Source organism: Nycticebus coucang, chromosome 3, assembly GCF_027406575.1.
Source record: "Nycticebus coucang isolate mNycCou1 chromosome 3, mNycCou1.pri, whole genome shotgun sequence".
NCBI classification, from domain to species: Eukaryota; Metazoa; Chordata; class Mammalia; order Primates; family Lorisidae; genus Nycticebus; species Nycticebus coucang.
Genome location: NC_069782.1, coordinates 42,730,799 through 42,752,256, shown reverse-complemented (window position 1 = coordinate 42,752,256; position 21,458 = coordinate 42,730,799). Strand labels below are relative to the sequence as shown.

Here is a 21,458-nt window from a genome sequence, read left to right as displayed (position 1 = left end):
AGGCATGAGAAAGGATGTGCCCAACAGGAGTGAATATGAAGATAAGCAAAAGGCTAACAGCCACCTTGAATAACAACCCCGTTCAAAACTTGACAAGGAGACAGGACAGAGAGAAAAAAGCCTAGAGGTATAGAAAGATATGCTGGTAAAGGCAGCAGCAGGAAAACACAAGAAGATATTTTCAAGAAGGATTATGCAATCAAGGTTTTCTAATACCACAGACAGTGTTGTTTGTGTTTGAGCAAAAGGAAACCATTCGTTATCTTTGAGAGAGTCCTGAGTATAATGTTAATGTCATGAAAATGGTTGCAGAATGGATAGAGAAAAGGGGTGGGTAAGAAGACAGAAGAAAAATTACACATCTGTTGAGCTGCTTTCGGTTCCTGTTGCTGCTGTAATTAATTACAAATTTACTGGCATAAAACAACACAAATTAATGATTTTCCAGTTCTGGAGATCAGAAGCCCAAAATGGGTTTCACTGAGCTAAAATCAAGGTGGGCAGAGCTGATTCCTTCTTGAGACTCTAGTGCAGAATCCGTTTCATTGACTTCTCCACTTCCTGGGGACCACTACATTCCCTGGCTCCTGGCTTCTTCATACATTTTCAAAACCAGTAGCTCTATCTCCACTGCTTTTTAACATTGTAATGGAAGTCTTAACCATTGCAATTAGGCAAGAGAAGGCAATCAAGGGTATCCATGATACCTCCTCTCTCAGAGGAGATCGAACTTTCACTTTTCACAGATGGTATGATTGTATACCTGGAAAACCCCAGGGTTCTCAGCCAGAAAACTCTTAGAAGTGATCAAGGAATTACAGCAGCATCTCAGGCTACAAAATCAATACTCACAAATCAGTAGCATTCATATATACCAACAATAGTCAAGCTGAAAAAACAGTCATGGACTCTATTCCCTTTACAGTAGTGCCAAAGAAAATGAAATATCTGGGAGTGTACCTAACAAAGGATGTGAAAGATCTCTATAAAGAGAACTATGAAACTCTGACAAAAGAAATAGCCAAAGATGTCGACAAACGGAAAAACATACCATGCTCATGGCTGCGAAGAATCAACATTGTTAAAATGTCCATACTACCCAAAGCAATCTACATATTTAATGCAATCCCCTTTAAAGCACCTCTGTCATACTTTAAAGATCTGGAAAAACGAATACTTCGTTTTATATGGAAACAGAAAAAACCTCGAATAGCCAAGACATTATTAGTCAGAAATAAAAACAAAGCAGGAGGAATCATGCTACCAGGTGTCAGACTATACTATAAATCTGTAGTGATGGAAACAGCATGGTATTGGCACAAAAATAGAAAGGTAGATGTATGGAACAGAATTAAGAACCAAGACATGAATCCAAACACTTAAAGTCATTTGATCTTTGATAAGCCTATCCAAAAACTTAAATTGGAGGAAACACTCCCTATTTAACAAATGGTGCTGGGTGAATTGGCTGGTGACTTGTAGAAGACTGAAACTGGACCCACACCTTTCAGCTCTAACAAAAATTGACTCTCACTGGATAAAAGACTTAAGCCTAATACATGAAACCACAAAGATTCTTGCAAAAAGTGCAGGAGAAACACTTGTAGAAATTAGCCTGGGAGAAAACTATGAGGAGGACTCCCAGGGTAATTGAAGCAATACCAAAAATACATTACTGGGATCTGATCAAACTAAAAAGCTTCTGCACTGCCAAGAACACAGTAAGTATAGCAAGTAGACTGCCCTCAGAATGGGAGAGGATATTTGCAGGTTACATTTCGGACAAAGGTCTGCTAACCAGAATCCACAGAAAACTCAAACTTATTTATTTATTTTTTTTTTATTGTTGGGGATTCATTGAGGGTACAATAAGCCAGGTTCCACTGATTGCAATTGTTAGGTAAAGTCCCTCTTGCAATCATGTCTTGCCCCCATAAAGTGTGACACACACCAAGGCCCCACCCACCTCCCTCCTTCCCTCTTTCTGTTTCCCCCCCCATAACCATAATTGTCATTAATTGTCCTCATATCAAAATTGAGTACATAGGATTCATGCTTCTCCATTCTTGTGATGCTTTACTAAGAATAATGTCTTCCACGTCCATCCAGGTTAATATGAAGGATGTAAAGTCTCCATTTTTTTTAATGGCTGAATAGTATTCCATGGTATACATATACCACAGCTTGTTAATCCATTCCTGGGTTGGTGGGCATTTAGGCTGTTTCCACATTTTGGCGATTGTAAATTGAGCTGCAATAAACAGTCTAGTACAAGTGTCCTTATGATAAAAGGATTTTTTTCCTTGTGGGTAGATGCCCAGTAATGGGATTGCAGGATCAAATGGGAGGTCTAGCTTGAGTGGCTTTGAGGTTTCTCCATACTTCCTTCCAGAAAGGTTGTACTAGTTTGCAGTCCCACCAGCAGTGTAAAAGTGTTCCCTTCTCTCCACATCCACGCCAGCATCTGCAGTTTTGAGATTTTGTGATGTGGGCCATTCTCACTGGGGTTAGATGATATCTCAGGGTTGTTTTGATTTGCATTTCTCTAATATATAGAGATGAGGAACATTTTTTCATGTGTTTGTTAGCCATTCGTCTGTCATCTTTAGAGAAAGTTCTATTCATGTCTCTTGCCCGTTGATATAAGGGATTGTTGAGAACTCAAACTTATTAATAAGAAAAGAACAAGTGATCCCATTTCACTATGGGCAAGAGACCTGAACAGAAGCTTCTCTGAAGAAGACAGGTGCACGGCCTACAGACACATGAAAAACGCTTGTCATCTTTAATCATCAGAGAAATGCACATCAAAACCACTTTGAGATACCATCTAACTCCAGGAAGAGTAGCCCACATAACAAAACCTCAAAACTACAGATGTTGGCATGGATGTGGAGAAAAGGGAATACTTCTCCACTGCTGGTGGAATGCAAACTAATACATTCCTTTTGGAAAAAAGTTTGGAGAACACTCAGGGATCTAAAAGTAGACCTGCCATTGGATCCTGCAATTCCTCTACTAGGATTATATTCAAAAGACCAAAAATCACTTTGCAAAAAAGATATTTGCACCATATTATTCATTGCAGCTCAATTCGTAATAGCCCGGTCATGGAAGAAGCCCAAGTGCCCATCGATCCATCAATGGATTAATAAATTGTGGTATATGTATACCATGGAATATTATACAGCTTTAAAAAAGATGGAGCCTTTACCTCTTTTATGTTTACATGGAGGGACCTGGAACATATTCTCCTGAGTAAAGTATCTCAAGAATGGAAGAAAAAGTATCCAATGTACTCAGTACTTCTATGAAACCAATTTATATTTACTCACACTTTGTTATGAAAGGTAGAACACAATGATAGCCCAGGATGAAGGAGAGAAATGGAGTGGGAAGGGAGGAGACGGAGGAGGTTTGATAGAAGGAGAATAAAAGGCGGGACCACACCTATGGAGCATATTGCAGGGGTACAAGTCAAATCTGTCAAGTGTAGAATACAAATGTCTTAACGCAATAATCAAGTAAATGAGGCGAAAGCTATGTTGATTGGTTTTATGTAACCACGTCAGATTGTATTAAAAAAAAAACATTGTACCCTACATATGCATAAATGTATTCATGTCTATGGTATTTGACTTAATAAAAAATAAATAAATAAATAAGTAAACAAATAAAAAACCAGCAGCTCAGTATCTTCACATCTGTCTGACTCTGAAGCTCCTGCCTGCCTCTTTCATGTATAAGGACCCTAGCAATCACATTGGACCTATCCAGATAAGCCAAAATAATCTCCCCATATAAATTTCTTTAATTTGATCACATGTGCAAAGTCTCTCTTGCCATGTAATATATTCACAGCTTCCACGGAAGAGACTATGAACCACTTCGAAAGGCCTACCTCAGGGTCTAAGTTAAAACATAAGCAGTTTCAAATTAACTTGTGTTTAACTTAATTCTTATGCATCAGTTTACTTTGGAGGTCAAATAATATATATGAGGTGGATTCATTAGCTAGAAAATGAAAATAGCATTTTTAATAGAGAGTTTTTACACTAGTCTATCATTTTCTGCTGAAAGGCCTTTAAGTTAAATGTTAAAATTCTTATTATATTATAAAATTCCATTTAATGACAGCTGGGTAGCAGTAACAGTAAGTTGATAGTCTTCTGCCGGTAGCAATATTTTGATGAGCCTATTTTTGACTGAAACTATATTCTATATTAAAGAATTCACTCTTGGAAACATGTTACGGTGTTATTTATTTGCTTCACTGGATTTTTTAATATAAAATGTTCTATTGAAGAGGCTTCAAAGCTAGATGAGGTTTTTTCCTCTGTATACATTTATAATATTTGAATTTTTCAAACCAATCTATAGAGTGGTTCCTCTGTAAAATTGAAGTAATAATGAAAAAAATGCTGTGAAGATTAAATGAGGTAACACACATATGTAAAACCATAGTTCCATTGCTAGGCCATAATAAGTATTAACAGGTTTTCAATAAACTTCTAGCTTAATCCAAAATATACTCCAAGAGATTTGCTAGTAGCGAAACATGTTTCTCTAAATACTTCAAATGAATAATACTGTGGATGTTGTTTATTAGTAAACTTATCAAATTTTAAATATTTGGTTCCTGCACACAGTGTAATAATTTTTTATTCAAGTAACTCAGTGGACTAAAAATGGCTGTTTCTTTACGTCCTGACTAAGGAGTCAGGTTTTCCTATGGCATACAAAATGATCACGTGAAGCATTGTTTAATTCTATCTAAAGGTGTTGATAAATTGTGAAGAAACTTCTATTGATTTTATTATATTCAATACAGCATATTCCAAGTTACATTATTCAGAGGATCCACTGACAGCAAATCTAGATGACAGCAGTGCTTTAAAAAATAAAAGTCACAAATTAAGTTTTTCAGTGGTTTTAAATCACCTTCAAGTTGCACTATGTTGCATTTCTTCCTGTAATCCCGTGTTCCTCTCTCTTTCACTCCTTTTGATGAAATAATGTTCCTTTGCTCTCACTATTTTCTTTTTGTGAACTTGTCAAATCATCCCTGTCTTATATAATTTAAGAGATTTCTGTGTAGCTCTCTGAGAGACTATCACACAAGTCCAAATGGGAGAATAATCTAGGAGGTTCAGAATGAAGGGTCATTATTAATGCTGTCTTGCCTGAAATGAATACATAGGCTTTCTCGTTCATGCATGGAAGGATTTTAACTAGATCAAGGAAGGCAGAAGCTTTTAAATGAAGGATTATGAATAACATCATGGGTTCCATAAGCCTACTTTAATTGACACTTTTTAAACAATATGTGAATTGTTTAATGAGATTAAAGAACTGTAAGGAAACATGTCTTTGGGCACAGGCTTATCTGTAACCGTCACACAAGTATTTCTTCGGTTGAAAACATCATTTCAGAAACTGTAATACTGCAATTTTATGTCCTTAGGTAAACATCCAGTCCTAAGTGAGAACCACACACACAGGAATATTCCACCCAGAAGGAGGAAAAAGAGAAGAGATGGTTCTCAGTTTAGAAGAGAGGTTAATTTTTAAGTGTTTGTACATCATCCAAGTACTCCTGACTTGGGTTTGGCAATCAGTGGTACTAACAATACTGGGAGAAAATAACACTTTTTCTTTTTTTTTTTTTTTTTTGTAGAGACAGAGTCTCACTGTACCGCCCTCGGGTAGAGTGCCGTGGCGTCACACGACTCACAGCAACCTCTAACTCTTGGGCTTACGCGATTCTCTTGCCTCAGCCTCCCGAGCAGCTGGGACTACAGGCGCCCGCCACAACGCCCGGCTATTTTTTTGTTGCAGTTTGGCCGGGGCTGGGTTTGAACCCACCACCCTCGGCATATGGGGCTGGCGCCCTACTCACTGAGCCACAGGCACCGCCCATAACACTTTTTCTTATCTCTTCACCCAATGTCTTTTTTTACTATAACAGACAAGTCTAATTGCTTCAGATTAATCTCAATAGCTGTGATTGGTATCATGAATAATTTCTTTCCATTCTAAGTAAAATCTGAATATTTCCATGGGACTGTGTTCATTATAATCCCCCGGTGTAGGAGTTGCCAAATAATATGCTAACTTTTAGCAGATGGACACTTGTAATGGAAAACTGTTTGAGTATATGTATTTATATATGCTGTATTATTTTACTAAAGCCACTCTTCTGATCTGAAAATCATCTCTTCCTCCTCTTAATTCCCTTAGTATTTTCACTCAGGTCTTCTCAACGCATTCCCCTTTCTTTCTAGATACTTTTTGGTGGACGTGTTTTGTGTCCCCTGTGTACCCTGGGCTCTCTGCGTCACCACAATGCCTTGAATAGGAACAAACGATAGCTAACACTGAGCTCTTGCTATGTGCTGGATTCATTCTAAGCCATGAAGAAGATTAACTCCTTTAATCTTCAAACCACATGAAATGGATACCACTAAAATCTTCACTTTATAAAGAAGAAAACAGAAACTCCGAACAGGGAAGCAGTTGGGATGGAGTCACACAGCCCTGCAGTACCAAGGCTGAATCTAAGTCTAGTTTAAGAGCCACTGAATACGTAACCATGGCCCTGCCTCTGGAGACCCTGAATGGGGTACACCCCATAATTGACCTTCACAGCACCACATGCTTCTTCCTAACCTTCACTACTGTGATGATTTTACACTTGCTTTTCTGTTTATGTGGTTAATACCTGCCCTTCCTACCATGCCCGAACATATCAATACAACACTGATATTTCATAAATGTCCTAGTACCACATCTTTTTATTTAATTCTCATAAAGACTCTATGATCTACTTACCAATCTACTTCCACTTTACAGATGAGAAAACTGAGGCAGAGAGAGGTTAGAAGATTTCCCCGAGATCACTTCACAGATAGCTTTAAACTCAAAGTTCAAAGTCCAGAGCTTGGCTCTGAATGAGAAGAGATGGATTCATGGAAATATAGCTTAGACACTCAGGAAAAGCAATAGAAAGGACATGCCATTCCTGGAAGGGAAAGGTGGAAAGAAGCAATGTGGGAGGTGGAGGAAACAAGGAGAAATGGTGTATGTGGAGCAAAGTGGGTGCTCCATAAACGCCGTGAAGAAATGAGTATCTTTGTCATCTGTGGCTTTAAAGCTTTTGCACATCTGAGTGTCTTCTGACTAACGCTGTCCTTGCATCTTTTTTCTCCCAGTGCCACCGTGGGCCTTAATTGCCATAGCCATAGTCGCAGTCCTTTTAGTCCTGACGTGCTGCTTTTGTATTTGTAAGAAATGTTTGTTCAAAAAGAAGAACAAGAAGAAGGGAAAGGAAAAGGGAGGGAAGAATGCCATCAACATGAAAGATGTGAAAGACCTAGGGAAGACCATGAAAGATCAGGTAATGTGCTTGTTCCCTATGTCTTCTTAGATTGTTAAAAAATAAATAAAAAGTGGTTTATTATTTTATGACAGGTAATTACAGAAATAAACAACTTCTGCGCACATATTATCATTGAGGTGCTTTGTAATCCACTCGGTCACTACTTAAGACCCCAAGTTTAACGGAGACATTTGACAGGGTCTCCAGTCTCTTGTGCATGCAGACCAGAAAAGGTACCTGTGACCATCGGGGGCCCCTTGATGGGTCCAGCACAGGAAAAGATGCCTGAACATCATAATTACATCTGTTTAGCCAGTCTTAACTGTTTTAGAGTCAGGGAAACTGACTAAAGAGGACCTGAGTGTTTTTCCCCTTCGGACAGGTGATCGTTCTAGTTTTCACTGTTCATGGTGACTGTTAAATAACTGAGTTTCAAGGTCTTTCATCAAACTGGATGAAAGAAAGCTACCGTTCTGCACCTGCACCCAGCTGAATAATTAGTTCTCAAGCACAATGAGTTACCTGCAGGAATGAACAGAGATATATGAGCTAGCCCCAAAGAACAGGACAGAATTTGAAAGCAAAATTCCTATTTCCTTTCTTAGGGACAATCAAAACCATAATGCTGGTTATAACGTTCATCTGGCTGGGAAGCCTAAGGAAGATATTTGGATGTCCATTGTTTTGGCTAAATTATTTAGAAAATTCAGTTCAAGATAAAGTTTACTATTAATAATAATTATGAAATAGTTCTTCATTTTTGGAATAATATTCCTATTGAATTCATATTGAATGTTTCATCTTGACATGTTATTTGCATGGAAATAAAATTTTTAATTATCAATATTTTCCATGAAATAATTCTAAATAAATAAATAAATAAATAATTCTATTCTATTTATTCCAAAATAACAGTACATAAATTTTAGAAATAAGTTTATGTTTTATCAATACCTCTTATAATATTAATTGATATTAATTAAACTGTTAAATATGTGAATCTCCTTAAGGACAATTTAATCAAGTATTACAAGAAGCATTGTAAGGATGTTTGCATAGTTTCCTAGTTAATCACACACTCAGGAGCTAACCCCCTTCCAGCTTGAGTTTTAAGCTTTTTCTCAAAGTTGCTGTAGTATCTATTGACAAGGATTTCACAAAGCTTCATTTTTCATTATCTGCACTTCTGTTTGGTTTCAGAGCTACAGAATGGACATAAGCCCCATACTCACTCTCAGAGAGCTTTGGCCTGAGCTCAGACTAACGAGGGTTCAGTGTTTCTGACAATTTCTAACTGCAGTCCCAAGAGCCCGTGCACAAACATTTAACTAAAGATATCTAATAAGGATTTTTCTCTTCAGTTAATTTGTTAAGAGGAAACTAAAATTTCAAGTCACGTCTTTACTTCTACATTTTCCATAGCAAGTAGGCCTTGATATAGATTTCTTTAAGCAACTTAATGGGAGATTAAGCACGGAACTAATCTCCTAGATGGATGTGTACTGAATAATATATATGTTAATTCTAGCTATATTGTGAAAATAATTTGAACATAAAATGCTATCATATTTATAATTTCCATAAAATTCAAATGTGGATTCCCTCTGTTCTAGAATGAACAATTAAAAACACTGAGTAATGTGAAATGATAACTGTAACATTTCTTTCTAGGATAAGAAATCTGTATTTTTATTTGTGAAATTTGTTCTGTATGATGTAAGATTGTAATTAATAGCGTAGTGGTAGTGTTTAGTACCCCTCTTATGACGTGGATAAATGACCAATATCTCAAATATAGAGAACTGCTGATATAATTTTTAGTTAATCACCTGTATTTTTGAGATGGGGAGGGACAGAGAAAATGAGTCAAGTAAAGCAATACTAGGTCAGGAAGAGCTTATGATAATCTATTATTGCAGATTATTTAGAATTTCAACCACCCAAAGAGTCTTTTTAAATCATTTTAAATAGATAACTTTTCTACATAACGTTAGCTAGGCCCTAGTTTTAAATTATGAACAATTAAATGTGCATAATAAAATACAATTTAGACAAGCAAAAACAGGCTTCAGTGATAAACATTTATATACAAAAATAGCTTCTGCTTCTTTTCAAAGCACCCAAAAAAGGTAGCTTATAATGGCTTCAAAATATCTTAAGCAGAATATTGACGTGAACATGAGAAAGACGATAAAGGTAGTTTATGCCTCTGTCACTTAAAAATGCGAGAGGCATTTTAGATAGGATTTCTTAAGGTATATAGGCTCCAGGGCAATCAGTGAGTTTTTACCTTTACAATTCATATCGAACTCACAGAAATTTCAATTTCAGTGTTCATGGCTACATATCACTATAGTAAGGTTTTATAACCAAGGAAGAATTTTAAAATAGTCTGCAACGACTACGAAAAAGAAACTATTGCTAGCTATTTATGTTGCATACGGTATATAGTTAAGGGTTCTTTTTTATGCCTTAAAACTCAAGAATATAAAACCTCCCGCAGCGGAATATAATAACAACTTGCAGAGTCCTAGGTCTGGAAGGTCATTTCTCCATGGTTCTCACTAATGTGTGTGGGTATTTTAATTTTTATTTCTTCCTTCTATGTCCTCCTTATCTGTGTTGTGTCTGATGACTGTTCTGGATTGTCCCTTGCGGTAGGTTTCCTCTGCTACCTGGACATCCCTAGTCAATGCTGAGATACACTTGGCGGCCTGGCAGCTGGGGCTCCACAGCTGAGGGTGTACCATTCTGACACACATCACACACATCAACAGGCTGAACTAAATTGATTTTTTGTTTAAAGATAAATTGTTCTCATTTTAAACATTGCTACCAGATTAAACCTTGAACAGTATTAGAAAGCTCAAGTTTAAAACTGATGCACAGAGAAAGGAAATTCCATCCCTGGGGCTGCCTTTTTTAGTGTGTTTTATCAAATCCAAAGTTAAGACGGTGCTACTAACAATGAGCAAATGCTCCTGATGACTGTAAACTAAGCACCTTGTGACTGTCAGAGCAAAACATAAGCACATGCACTACATCTTTAAAATGTAAAGTGAGGCCTGAAGTTCCCAGCACAGCTTTTTCTACTGCAATTTATCAAACCTCAAAACGGCTGGGTTTACAAGCTTTTTCTTCCGAATTTTGTTCCCGTGGAGGAAAAAAATATTGCTCTTGAGATATTATAATAGCTACTGATTTAATAGGTCTGAATTTAATGTGACGGTACAGAAAAATGTCTTGCTTAAGCTCAGCCTTTGGGACAGGAATAGACTTAATCACTTCAGTGATGAACAGTGGCACTGAGAAATTATCAAAACTTCAGCCTTATTTTATGCAGAATAATTGCAAAGATGGCCCTACACCTTCCATTCAAGCAAAAACACTTAGGGAGAAGGAGATTTAATATCTCAGCTACTTCAAATTGCACTGGTTGATACATGATATACAAATTGACAGTTCTGAAAGAGCCCTTTGAAAAAGGATTTTAATCCATGAACTTTTTTTATTATAATGATAGAGTGGTGGGCAGATTTATCAGACAGAACTACACATTAAATAGTTTGCTATTATTTTTTAAAAATTAAAACCTCACATAAAGGCAATTACTTAAACTGCAATTTTCTAAGCCTATCTGCTGTGACAGTGTCAAAACCTTATACACAGCTGGGTTTTGAAGGGCGCTGGGATTGTACTACCGAAAGATCTCTTGCTAGTCTTTTTTTTTTTTTGTCACTTCATTAGCTCATGTTCCCCTTCGTGCCCCCTTGCCTGCTAATGAAAAGATTAATACAAATTATTAAATAATTTTATATGGCTTCCTGCCTTTGGCTATTACTAAAGCTACATTTTAATATTCAAAGAAACAACCAAGCATAAATTAAACTTTCTAAATTAAATGGTGTGTGGCTAACAAGTTTGAAAATGTTTCTACATGGATATGTGTGATAATGGCAATTTTCAATTTTTCAAACCCATCGTCAGCTCCTGGAAAGTGTCAAGAGGCACACAAGGGGAGCTGCCCATGAGACCAGCTCCTCCATGTTTCTATCCTCGTCCCAGAGGGAGCTCCATGAGTCTGAGACGCAGCCACGCCTGTTTTTCAGAATCAAACTCAGTTTGCTGAATGTAGCCAAATTGGAAAATCTTCTAAACTCAGGGACTGGGGGTACCATTTTGAAGCACCAGTGGGGGTCTCTGTGTTAAGTGAGTGGTTGGACAGAGAATCTCTCTCTCCCCTGAGAATGATGAATACAGCAGAGAAAAAGTCATGTGGTGTGGAACTGAAGCTAGCAGGATGGTGGAGCGATAGTCCAATGACTGTGATGCTAAAGCCTTGCTGACCTGTAATTGAGTTCCATAAAAACTCTCAGGTTCCACTTGAGAGGTGGGAACAGTCAAGATTCCTTTACTTTGCCAGAGTCCGTCCCTAGTATCTCTGCGTTGCTTTCAGTAAGATTCTATGGTAACACAAGCACACATATACACACAAAAAAAGACAATGAAAATGCCATAACCAAAAATTAAGAGACAATATTTGCTACATGTAACACAACAAAGAAGTTGAAGCCACTAAAATACAAAGAGCCTCTACAAATCAACAAGAGGAAGACAAACAGCATAATGGAAATGTTAGCAAAGGCTATGTACAGGTAGTCCCCAGAAGAAAACTTACAAGTGATTAACATAAAGGTTTTTAATTTTTCAAGCTTACTGGAGATCAGGAAAATGTGATTTTTTTTATTAGTACTGGTTTTGAATAATGACTGTGTCTACATTAGCTAATTGTTCTAATTATTTAGACCAGTAAGAATACTCATCCCCAGTAACAAAGCTTCAAATATTTATGACCTTTATAGCCTTGGAATTTTTAGCAAAATTTTTACACATCAGGAAAATACATTATGTATTTTGATATTTTTTTCTTTTTCTTTTTTTTTTTATTAAATCATAGCTGTGTACATTGATATGATTATGGGGCATCATTCACTAATGTATTTTGATTTTTTTTAAAGGAGCAGTTCAGTGTATCTTATGAGGTAATGAGCTTTCTAGTATTTCAATTCGTGTTACACTGAAGTTTTAGGTTATAAAGAATAGTCCATTTGTCAAACTGAGTTTCAAGAGTTCAATAGAATTGATTTTGTTCTTTAAAGCAAAATGAATTTTTATACCAATCTGAGTTTTTGACAAGTTTGTAAACATAATTCTTGTTATCTTTTGATATCAAATAGACTCTTAAATCAATTTAATTCAGCCTAGCTTTCTGTGGAGCTGTTATGAAAATAAAATGGTAAACTTAAAATGGAAGTGGGGTAAACTTTTCTGCAAACATGGATTTGCTAGTGGCATGTTTTTCCCTTTTCCATGACCATGATAAATGTATATGCAAGACATAGGGAATTAAAACACTCTGAGGATCACCTCAGCCATCTTTGCCATAGGAAATCAGGCGAGCCAAGGCCATGCATTTGACATAAACCGTACCCTGCATGTAGCAATGTTTTACACGATGCTCGGCATCTTTATAGGACATGAATGTGAAACCTGGCCTGGTTAGTAGCATGTTTGTCACACTTTCCTCCAAAAGGAGCAGTTGTGTCAGAGCCAAACATGATACCAAGTTGACATTTTCTTTGCCACAATTTTACATTGTTCGCTTGCAATAGTCTGAGGGGGCTTCTTCCATTGCTTCCATGTTGCTTGCTGGTTGGGGGGAAAAAAAATTCCGTGCACAAATGGAATTTAAAAACTATGTAAGCAGCAAATGTGAATGTGTGTCAAACAGATTTCCAGCATCTTAGTGCTTGCTTCTAACAGCTTGTAAGTATGAACGACAGGCCCAGTTTAATTTGGGTTTCCATGAAAAGTCACTTGAATTCATAAGATCCATTCTTCTGCTCATAGGCCCTGAAGGATGATGATGCAGAAACTGGACTGACTGATGGGGAAGAAAAAGAAGAGCCCAAAGAGGAGGAGAAACTGGGCAAACTGCAATACTCCCTGGATTATGATTTCCAGAATAACCAGGTCTGAGGGGAAATGTCTTCTAATTCCATTATGTTTTCTGAAATTGCCAAATAGAAGGGAAAGCAAAATGCTTCTTAAAATATTTCATTTGCTGTGAGGGGAAAATGCAATTATCAAAGCTATTGATGAAATAATTTCTAAGTACAGGCAGTCCCCTACTTGCTAATTTAACTCCTGGTAATTAGAATTCACAGTATTCAACAGATTACATCTACTTAAGGCATGTTCTGCAGGCAGACAGAATATAAATGAACTAAAAGCAGGCAGTCTACGTCTGAGAGCTCCCAGCCACAACCCTCCCCCCAGCCTGAGCTGGAACAAGTAAAGATGAAAAATTGACTGCGGTCCATCAATTTTAAAGGCAGGGGTGCCTTGTACAATATCATGATACTAAGTGAAACTCCCTTGCTAATGAGATAACAGTTCTAAAAAACTAAGAAGACCAGCTTGATTTCCAGTTCCGATGAATGCTGCCCCAAAATTGACAAGGCGCTAAAGAAAGTAAGGGAACAAGCATTCTCACTTCAATTTCTCAAAAACTCAGGAGGTGCACCTAGATGAGTGAAAATATGAGCTATCATTCATTGACTACCTGCTATAGAGAAAGCACAAAGATAACTGTTAAATGCTCTATGTGCAAAGACCTTCTAGGATCCATGACATTGTTAAAGATGTTTCTTTACCTTCTGAAGCTAGGTAAAAATTAGTAGAATGAGCTATGTGACAGTTCAAGTTCTTAAAAATTTGTAAGACATTGCCCTTCTCCGAGTAGGGAATTTTATATCTCTCCCATTTGTTTTGTTTCACTCATCTTTTTCAGTAAAAAAAAAAAAAAAAAAGATATGAAGTAACTATAATGGCTACTAATGTAGCATGTGTTGATAATTCCCTGTTTGATGAGGAAGGAGCAAGGAATGAATTCAGTCCTAAGGCTCCTCTTTGACAATTAAGTAAACAACTCTATGAATAAATCTAAGTAGTTGTAGAAGTCCTGGGGTTTAGGATTTGACAGTTCAAATAAACTTCACTTTCTGAAGTTGTAGATGGTTTCTTATGAAGGATATATAAACATGCTCCCATATTAGAAATAACCTTAATTTCATCAGCTTCATGACAACCCTAGTTATTAGGTTAACAGATTCCAGACGGCTGCATATTGGATTCTAGGTACAAGTTTATAGTTGTGGATATATATAAGTTTATAGGTATACTATTTATAGTTAATTAAAAATGGCATTTGAGGTCAATTCTATCACTTCTACCAAAATTTGAGCATCAGAACTTGATTGGGAACATAATCTTATTGTATATTCTAGGAAAAGTCCAGGTTAACTTATGTTATCTTAACATACAACATGGTTTCCTAAAATTTATCCCACTTTTACATTTCCATCCAGTATTTGTCGGGATTTATTCTGCATTCATATTTTCCACTAGAAATCAAGTGATATCCTAGTTCATCATAATTTTGAAACTTCTAAGCCAGTTTTAATTTACTTTTGTTTTTTTTTTAGACACTCTGCCACCCTGGGGTAGAGTGCTATGGCATCATCATAACTTACCGCAACCCCAAACTCCTGGGTTCAAGAGATCCTCTTCCCTCAATTTCCTGAGTAGGTAGCTTAGACGATAGGCCCAGCTAATCCTTAAATATTATTACGTTTCATTTTACACAGTAGTATTTTTAAGGAAATAATTTTTACTTTTTACTAAAATATAGAGTATATTTACTGCTTCCTTTCCAGCAAACATCAAATCTAAAAAGGTATTTTATTCTGAAAATCTAGTCAATTGTATCAGATGATTTTTTTAATATTATACATTGATTTTTCCAAACGTCCTGAGATAACTTGATTTATAAAATAATTCCTATGAGACAGGGAAGATAAAGACTGGGAAACTTCGTAGATAAAGTTGTGATGAAGTAAACACATTTGCTTGCCAAAACTTAAAGATACCACTAAAACACTTAAAGTGGGAAGCTATTGTGGAAGAAGAAATCTGATGTTTATCTCTTAGTCAGAAGTCAGAGGGAGTTTGGAAGAAGCAGTATCATTCTTTATTAATAAATATTCGAAAATCTCTAAAATATAGCCATCTAGTTTTAAAGAGTTTGTGCTTTATCACTAGAGTTTTCTCTGCCCACAAGGCAACTGGTTATTTGAAAAGTGAGAATGAGGAAATAAAATCTTACTTATTCACATTGCTACATAAAGGCAAATACCAGTTTACAAACCAAGAGGCAGACTGTTTGCTCTACTAATCACATCTTTATAATCTGATGCCGATTTTGGCTATTCTGTGACCATCTGTCTATGTTTTGTGTACTTAGAATCTAGCACCCTTACTGCTGTTGCTGTATGATGATGGCACCAAAAAAAGATACCAAAGCATTAAAATGAAAACAACATAATCATTCAGGGTATTGGTCCAGGTTAAAAATCGAGACAGCTAGCCAAAATGCACTTAAAAACATGGTTGGTTAATTTCTTTTTTTTTTTATTAAATCATAGCTGCGTACATCAATATGATCATGGGGCACCATACACTTGTTTCATAGAATATTTGACACATTTTCATCTCATTAGTTGACATAGCCCTCCTGGCATTTTCCTAGTTACTTTGTCAAGACATTTACATTCCACATGTGGAATGGTTGGTTAATTTCACAGAAAGTGAGTCTGAATTTTTTTGAGGAGGTGAATTGCTTTTCACACTGTCAGCTAAAAGTTGCAGGCTCGAATTTTTACGCTCTGTGTGAAAACCTATGGTGCAGCAGCATTTACTAAATAGCACATGCCTTGAATAGCAGTTAGACTCTATCTTTTTATCCCCTGTGGATCTAAACCAATCTGTTGACACCAAATCTCTGATGGAAGAGAATCTGTAGTAGTCCACACAAACTGTTTTTCTCTACCAAAATATTAACAATGCCAATAAGGTTCTAATATTCCTAATTAAGCTTAGGAATATATGAAAAATAGAAAAATAATAAATCAGCATTAAAAAGCATATCTGTCATCTCCCTCATTTATGAAGCTAAAATTATATTTTTTGATTCCATGTCCTATGTTTAAACACAGAATTTGATAATCATTCTACTGTAAGTTAAAATAAATGTATACAGCAGGCAAGGGAAGGTCAAAAAACATAGAAACTGGAAGGTCTTATTTTTTATTTCAAAATGCTCTCCAATCTCTAAGAAATATTTCTATTTATCCAGTCTGGGGCTTTGGTAAAGAACAAAACTTTCCTACTTTGTAATTACAAACTAGTGACTGTTTAACGATTTATTTCCACTTACAAATCATGCCCTGGAAAGAAGAACAATGCACAAGGGCTTTTAGCAACTGGAAAGTTATTTGATTGCAGCCCTTTTGCAAACATGAATTCCATATTTAACTGTAATCAGCAACCTTTTAAAAGCCTCTTTTGCACTTAAAACCAGGCTTCCCAGAGCCTGCATCTGTCATAATTGGTTTTCTAAAGTCTTTATAGATCACTTCATTTGCCTTCTATGTTCAGATTCATAAGAGAATAAAAGCCTATTAAAAGCAAAGAAGAAGAGGGGGGAAAAATCACAATAGACGGCATTGTGAACAAATTGATCTTTTTCAAAATGTTTCCCAATGTCTGTGTTTGCTGAATTCTGTCATTTATTTTCAGCTGCTGGTAGGGATCATCCAGGCTGCTGAACTGCCTGCCTTAGACATGGGGGGCACATCTGATCCTTATGTGAAAGTGTTTCTGCTGCCTGATAAAAAGAAGAAATTTGAGACAAAAGTCCACCGAAAAACCCTTAATCCTGTCTTCAATGAGCAATTTACTTTCAAGGTATTTCTTTATATTTACTTATAACTCTGCCTTTGTTGTTTTTAGATAAAAGGCTGATCTTATCCTGACACATATCTAGACATGCACATGAATTCTTGTACAGGGACTCAAACAACGATTCTGTTCAGAATATCTAAGTCTCAACTTCAGTATAATGAGGATTCTATAATGCATTTCAATGTGGTCAGAGTAAGATTCAGCTCAGTCATTTCATTATGGAATATTATGGACTGGAACGTGTTGAAGGTATCATAGTCACATCTAAACACCAAGGTCCTTCTACAACTACAGTCTGCAATCCCCACCCCACCCCCAGCCGGGCCTCAGACCAGTACTGGTTTGGGGCCTGTTAGGAACCAGTCTACACAGCAGGAGGTAAGTGGTGGGCAAGCAACTGAGTGAAACATCATCTGTGCTTACACCATCCCCCAAGGCTCCTATCACTACAGGAGCTCTGCCTCTGTCTGATCCCCACCCTGACCCGTAGAAAAATTATCTTCCATGAAACCACTCTCCAGTGCCAAAAAGGTTGGGGACCACTGCTTTATACAATAAAATCAAAGGAATGAAGTCATTATCTTTCTGAGTTTCAAAGTTTCTGAAAATAGGGTAAACTCCAGTGGAATCACAGAATAAAGTAAGTTACGTTCCAGCACTTAAATGGTACGTATAGATATTACTTTTGTTGCAAAATTCTGTGGGTACAGGGGCAATTCGAACACTTTAAAACCATTCTTCTTAACTCATCAAGAAAAAGAGCATGATACACTGTTTTCTTGCATTTATAGCCTTTTTCCTGTACTTGAGGCTCTTCCCTAATATTCTTCATCTTGTTTAGACACCTCAGTTGACAAACAATAACAAAGACAGATTCTGCCCCTCTGATAACTGGTCAGGAAAATGCGCCCTACAGGCCTCAGGGAGCTTTTTAGCTCTTGGCCTGAAGTCATTCATAAAAACAATTCTTTCGTGAAAATCGTTAATATGTGAAAAAAATTAAATGCATTGCTTTAGAACAATACATTTCTGAAAAATGAAAAGTCTGCGAATATGCCAGCAGGCTGATTCAGAATCACTGCATCCATCAGCCAGGCTTAGCAATAACAGGCGCCTCATGTTGGGAAACATTCTGTCAGGAAATAAATGTACGACACCAAGGGCAGGAGTCGTTTTCTCAAACCTTGTTTTTAATTTTGTAAAGTAGCAATGTCTTTATTCACTCTAAAATTTTTGAGTTTCCAGGACAAAGTCTCTAACGTATTGTCAGTAATCTTATTTTTTAAATCCACAGTTTTTCTACACCCAAACAGTTAATTTAAAGGAGCAGTAAAAACATTTCGAAAATACACAGTACACAAGGCTGGTTGTGGTGGCTCATGTCTATAATTAGCAATCTGGGAGGCCAAGGCGGGTGGATTGCCTGAGTTCACAGGTTTGAGACCAGCCTGAACAAGAGCGAGACCCATCTCTAAAAGTAGGCAGGCGTTGTTGCAGGCTCCTGCAGTGCCAGCTACCAGGGAGGCTGAGGCAAGAGAATCACTTGAGCCCAAGAGTTTGAGGTTGCTGTGAACTCAGGTGCCATGGCACTCTACCGAGGGTGACAAAGTGAGACTCTTGTCTCAAAACAAAAAGGAAAAAAGAAAATACAGAGTAAAGACCACACTAATCACTGTGGTCGCTATCCCACAAAACTGCAAAAAAAAAAAAAAAAAAAAGAAAAAATATTGCATATAGTAATCACAGTTGTTTTACTTAACTATTTATCAATCTAGACCAGAAGTTTCTAACCAGAATTTAATAAGCAAATTCTTAAATTATTTGAAATAATGTTATAGAGGTTTCGTTTTTAGTTACTTGCATAATATTTCTCTAAAGATTGCTAATAATTTTATTAGTAATTTCTATGACTCCAAGTAGGGTAATTATTGAAATTTTGGAATTCTCTATAAACTCTTATCTGGTTCCAAAGGCTGGTCAAACTATAAAGAAATCCAAACTACAATGTATTTTAATTATTTTAAAAAATGCCCATTTTTTTTAGATAACTGATTAATTTCTTCAGTAGACATTTTAAACTGCTCATCTTGAAATACCAGCAGGCAATATGACATAGGAATGGAACTATTAGAGCAGCGGTTCTCAACCTTCCTGATGCCACAGCCCTTTAATACAGTTCCCGTGGGTCACAACCCACAGGCTGAGAACCGCTGTATTAGAGTTTAAAGAGAGTAGGCTTTAGAATTGATTTAAATCCATTTAACACAAACTTGATGTGCCCCAAACTACATTCATCTCCTTTTCCCCAAAATAAACTCTTATCTGAAGGAGGTACTAATCATTAAAACAATAAATACTTTCTAAGTGTCCGCATATATATTCATTCATCCTCAAAACAGTGCCCCATGAAGTAGACACTATTATAGTGTTATCGCTGTTTAATAAGTGAATAAGCTGAGATTTATTCACTTGCCTCAGGCCCTTCAGCTGCAAAGTTAGGAAACCCAGACCCAGGTCTTTCTGACCCCAAGCCCAGGTTTTTCACTATTGCTATTTCAGTACAATCACCCAAAAGTCTAGAGAAATTTTAGAAATAGGATGAAATTTTTAAGAGTTTATTCCGACTCTAAAATTGTTCCTTCTCTCTTTAAAATTCCTTGGATGTATTTTCAATTCCTTCTAAAATGGAAACGTTATTATGCCTAGTTTTTAATCCTGGTATTTCATAAAATACTCAGATTTTAAACAGATGATAAATAAATGATGGATAATAAAAAATCTTGGGGAAACTAAAACTTCGTATATGTATAGGGTCAAGTATTCTTCCTTCTTCCCTCTTTAATATACAGAGTTAATTGAGAAATGTTCTCTGAAGCATAAGACAGTCATTCACTGATAAAATAATGAGAAGTGTATGAAAATTGATCAAACCTTTAAGACAAGTCTAAACAATTTCTTAATTAGGTATTTCTACCCAGTTACTGAAGTGTAACTGACTTGGATTGCATTGCTCTCCCTGAATATTAAAAATGTCACTAATAAACAACCCGACCCACAGCATCTGTCCCAGATATACATGAACAGCTGGAGAATTCATCAGCTCTTGGCCTTTTGCCACCACTTTTCCTAAAGCATGTCGTACCTAAGAATGAACTTCAGGATCCATGTTGCAATGCAGCTCTGAAATTCAAAACATCAATTTTCTAGTCAGTTCTTGTCAATCAGTAAATTATTTTAGGGAGTAGGTGAGGCCGTTGTGAATTTCATTTAAATTCTTTCAGACTCCTAGCATACTTTTTAATGTCATTGCTCCATTAAATCGTGGCATTCAAATGGCTTGAAAAGAGTTAATAGAACTTATGAAACAAGTTATCTGCCCCACCCTAAATATTATATCCTGGCAATATAACTTAACAGTGGTAACAAAACAATGTATAAGAAAAACATATTTCTTATGCAGCAAATGCAATTGACTCATTTATCATTTTATTAATCTTAAAGTATTGATAGCATTACTGATAATAGAATCTATTATTAATAACCCTAACAGCTTTGAGAACTTTGGGATAAAGTGATCAGTCACTCTAAGTTCCCATTTTCTCTCAAGTAATTTAAGCCTCAAGCAGTTAGTCCAAAGTGTCAGTTTAAGAAACAAGCAAAAAACAAAATCATCTCCCTGCTCTGTTTATCTAACATAAAAAATTAAACATTATGAACAAGTAACATGTTTGAAGCATTTTTGTAACCAGATATTTTATCCTCATCTCTCTTTACGCAGGTGCCGTACTCGGAATTAGGTGGCAAAACCCTGGTGATGGCGGTGTATGACTTTGATCGTTTCTCCAAGCATGACATCATCGGAGAATTTAAAGTCCCCATGAACACAGTGGATTTTGGCCACGTCACTGAGGAATGGCGTGATCTGCAAAGTGCCGAGAAGGAAGAGGTGAGACGATCATTATCTTTTCTAATGTGATAAGCTGTGCCCGCCAGTTGTTTGGGTAATAGTCTGTGGAGAGATGTTCTTTACAAGGGGTAATGTGGGTCTCTATCTGTTGACAGCTGGAAAAATAGGGTCAGGGGCCCTGTATACCCTTGCTTAAAAGTATATAGGTCCTCTGGGTGTCGTTTAAAAGAAAAGAGATTTGTGTACTGGATCTATAAACAACTCCCCTGGACACACACGCTACTCGAGAACTATTTCTAAAAGCTTACA

At 36.6% G+C, this 21,458-nt stretch overlaps 1 protein-coding gene across 2 annotated transcripts in view; it reads left to right on the top strand.

The window, feature by feature from the left end:
• SYT1 (synaptotagmin 1) overlaps window positions 1-21,458 on the top strand; it is a 599,049-nt gene that overhangs the window by 425,973 nt on the left and 151,618 nt on the right. Inside the window, exons 5-8 of one of the 2 annotated variants that reach the window (XM_053584516.1) lie at window positions 7,212-7,396; window positions 13,298-13,411; window positions 17,078-17,245; window positions 21,021-21,188. In XM_053584516.1, coding sequence (XP_053440491.1) covers window positions 7,212-7,396; window positions 13,298-13,411; window positions 17,078-17,245; window positions 21,021-21,188 — 635 coding nt within the window. Of the gene's footprint in view, window positions 1-7,211; window positions 7,397-13,288; window positions 13,412-17,077; window positions 17,246-21,020; window positions 21,189-21,458 lie in introns of both variants that reach the window. The other variant, XM_053584515.1, reaches the window with a different exon arrangement.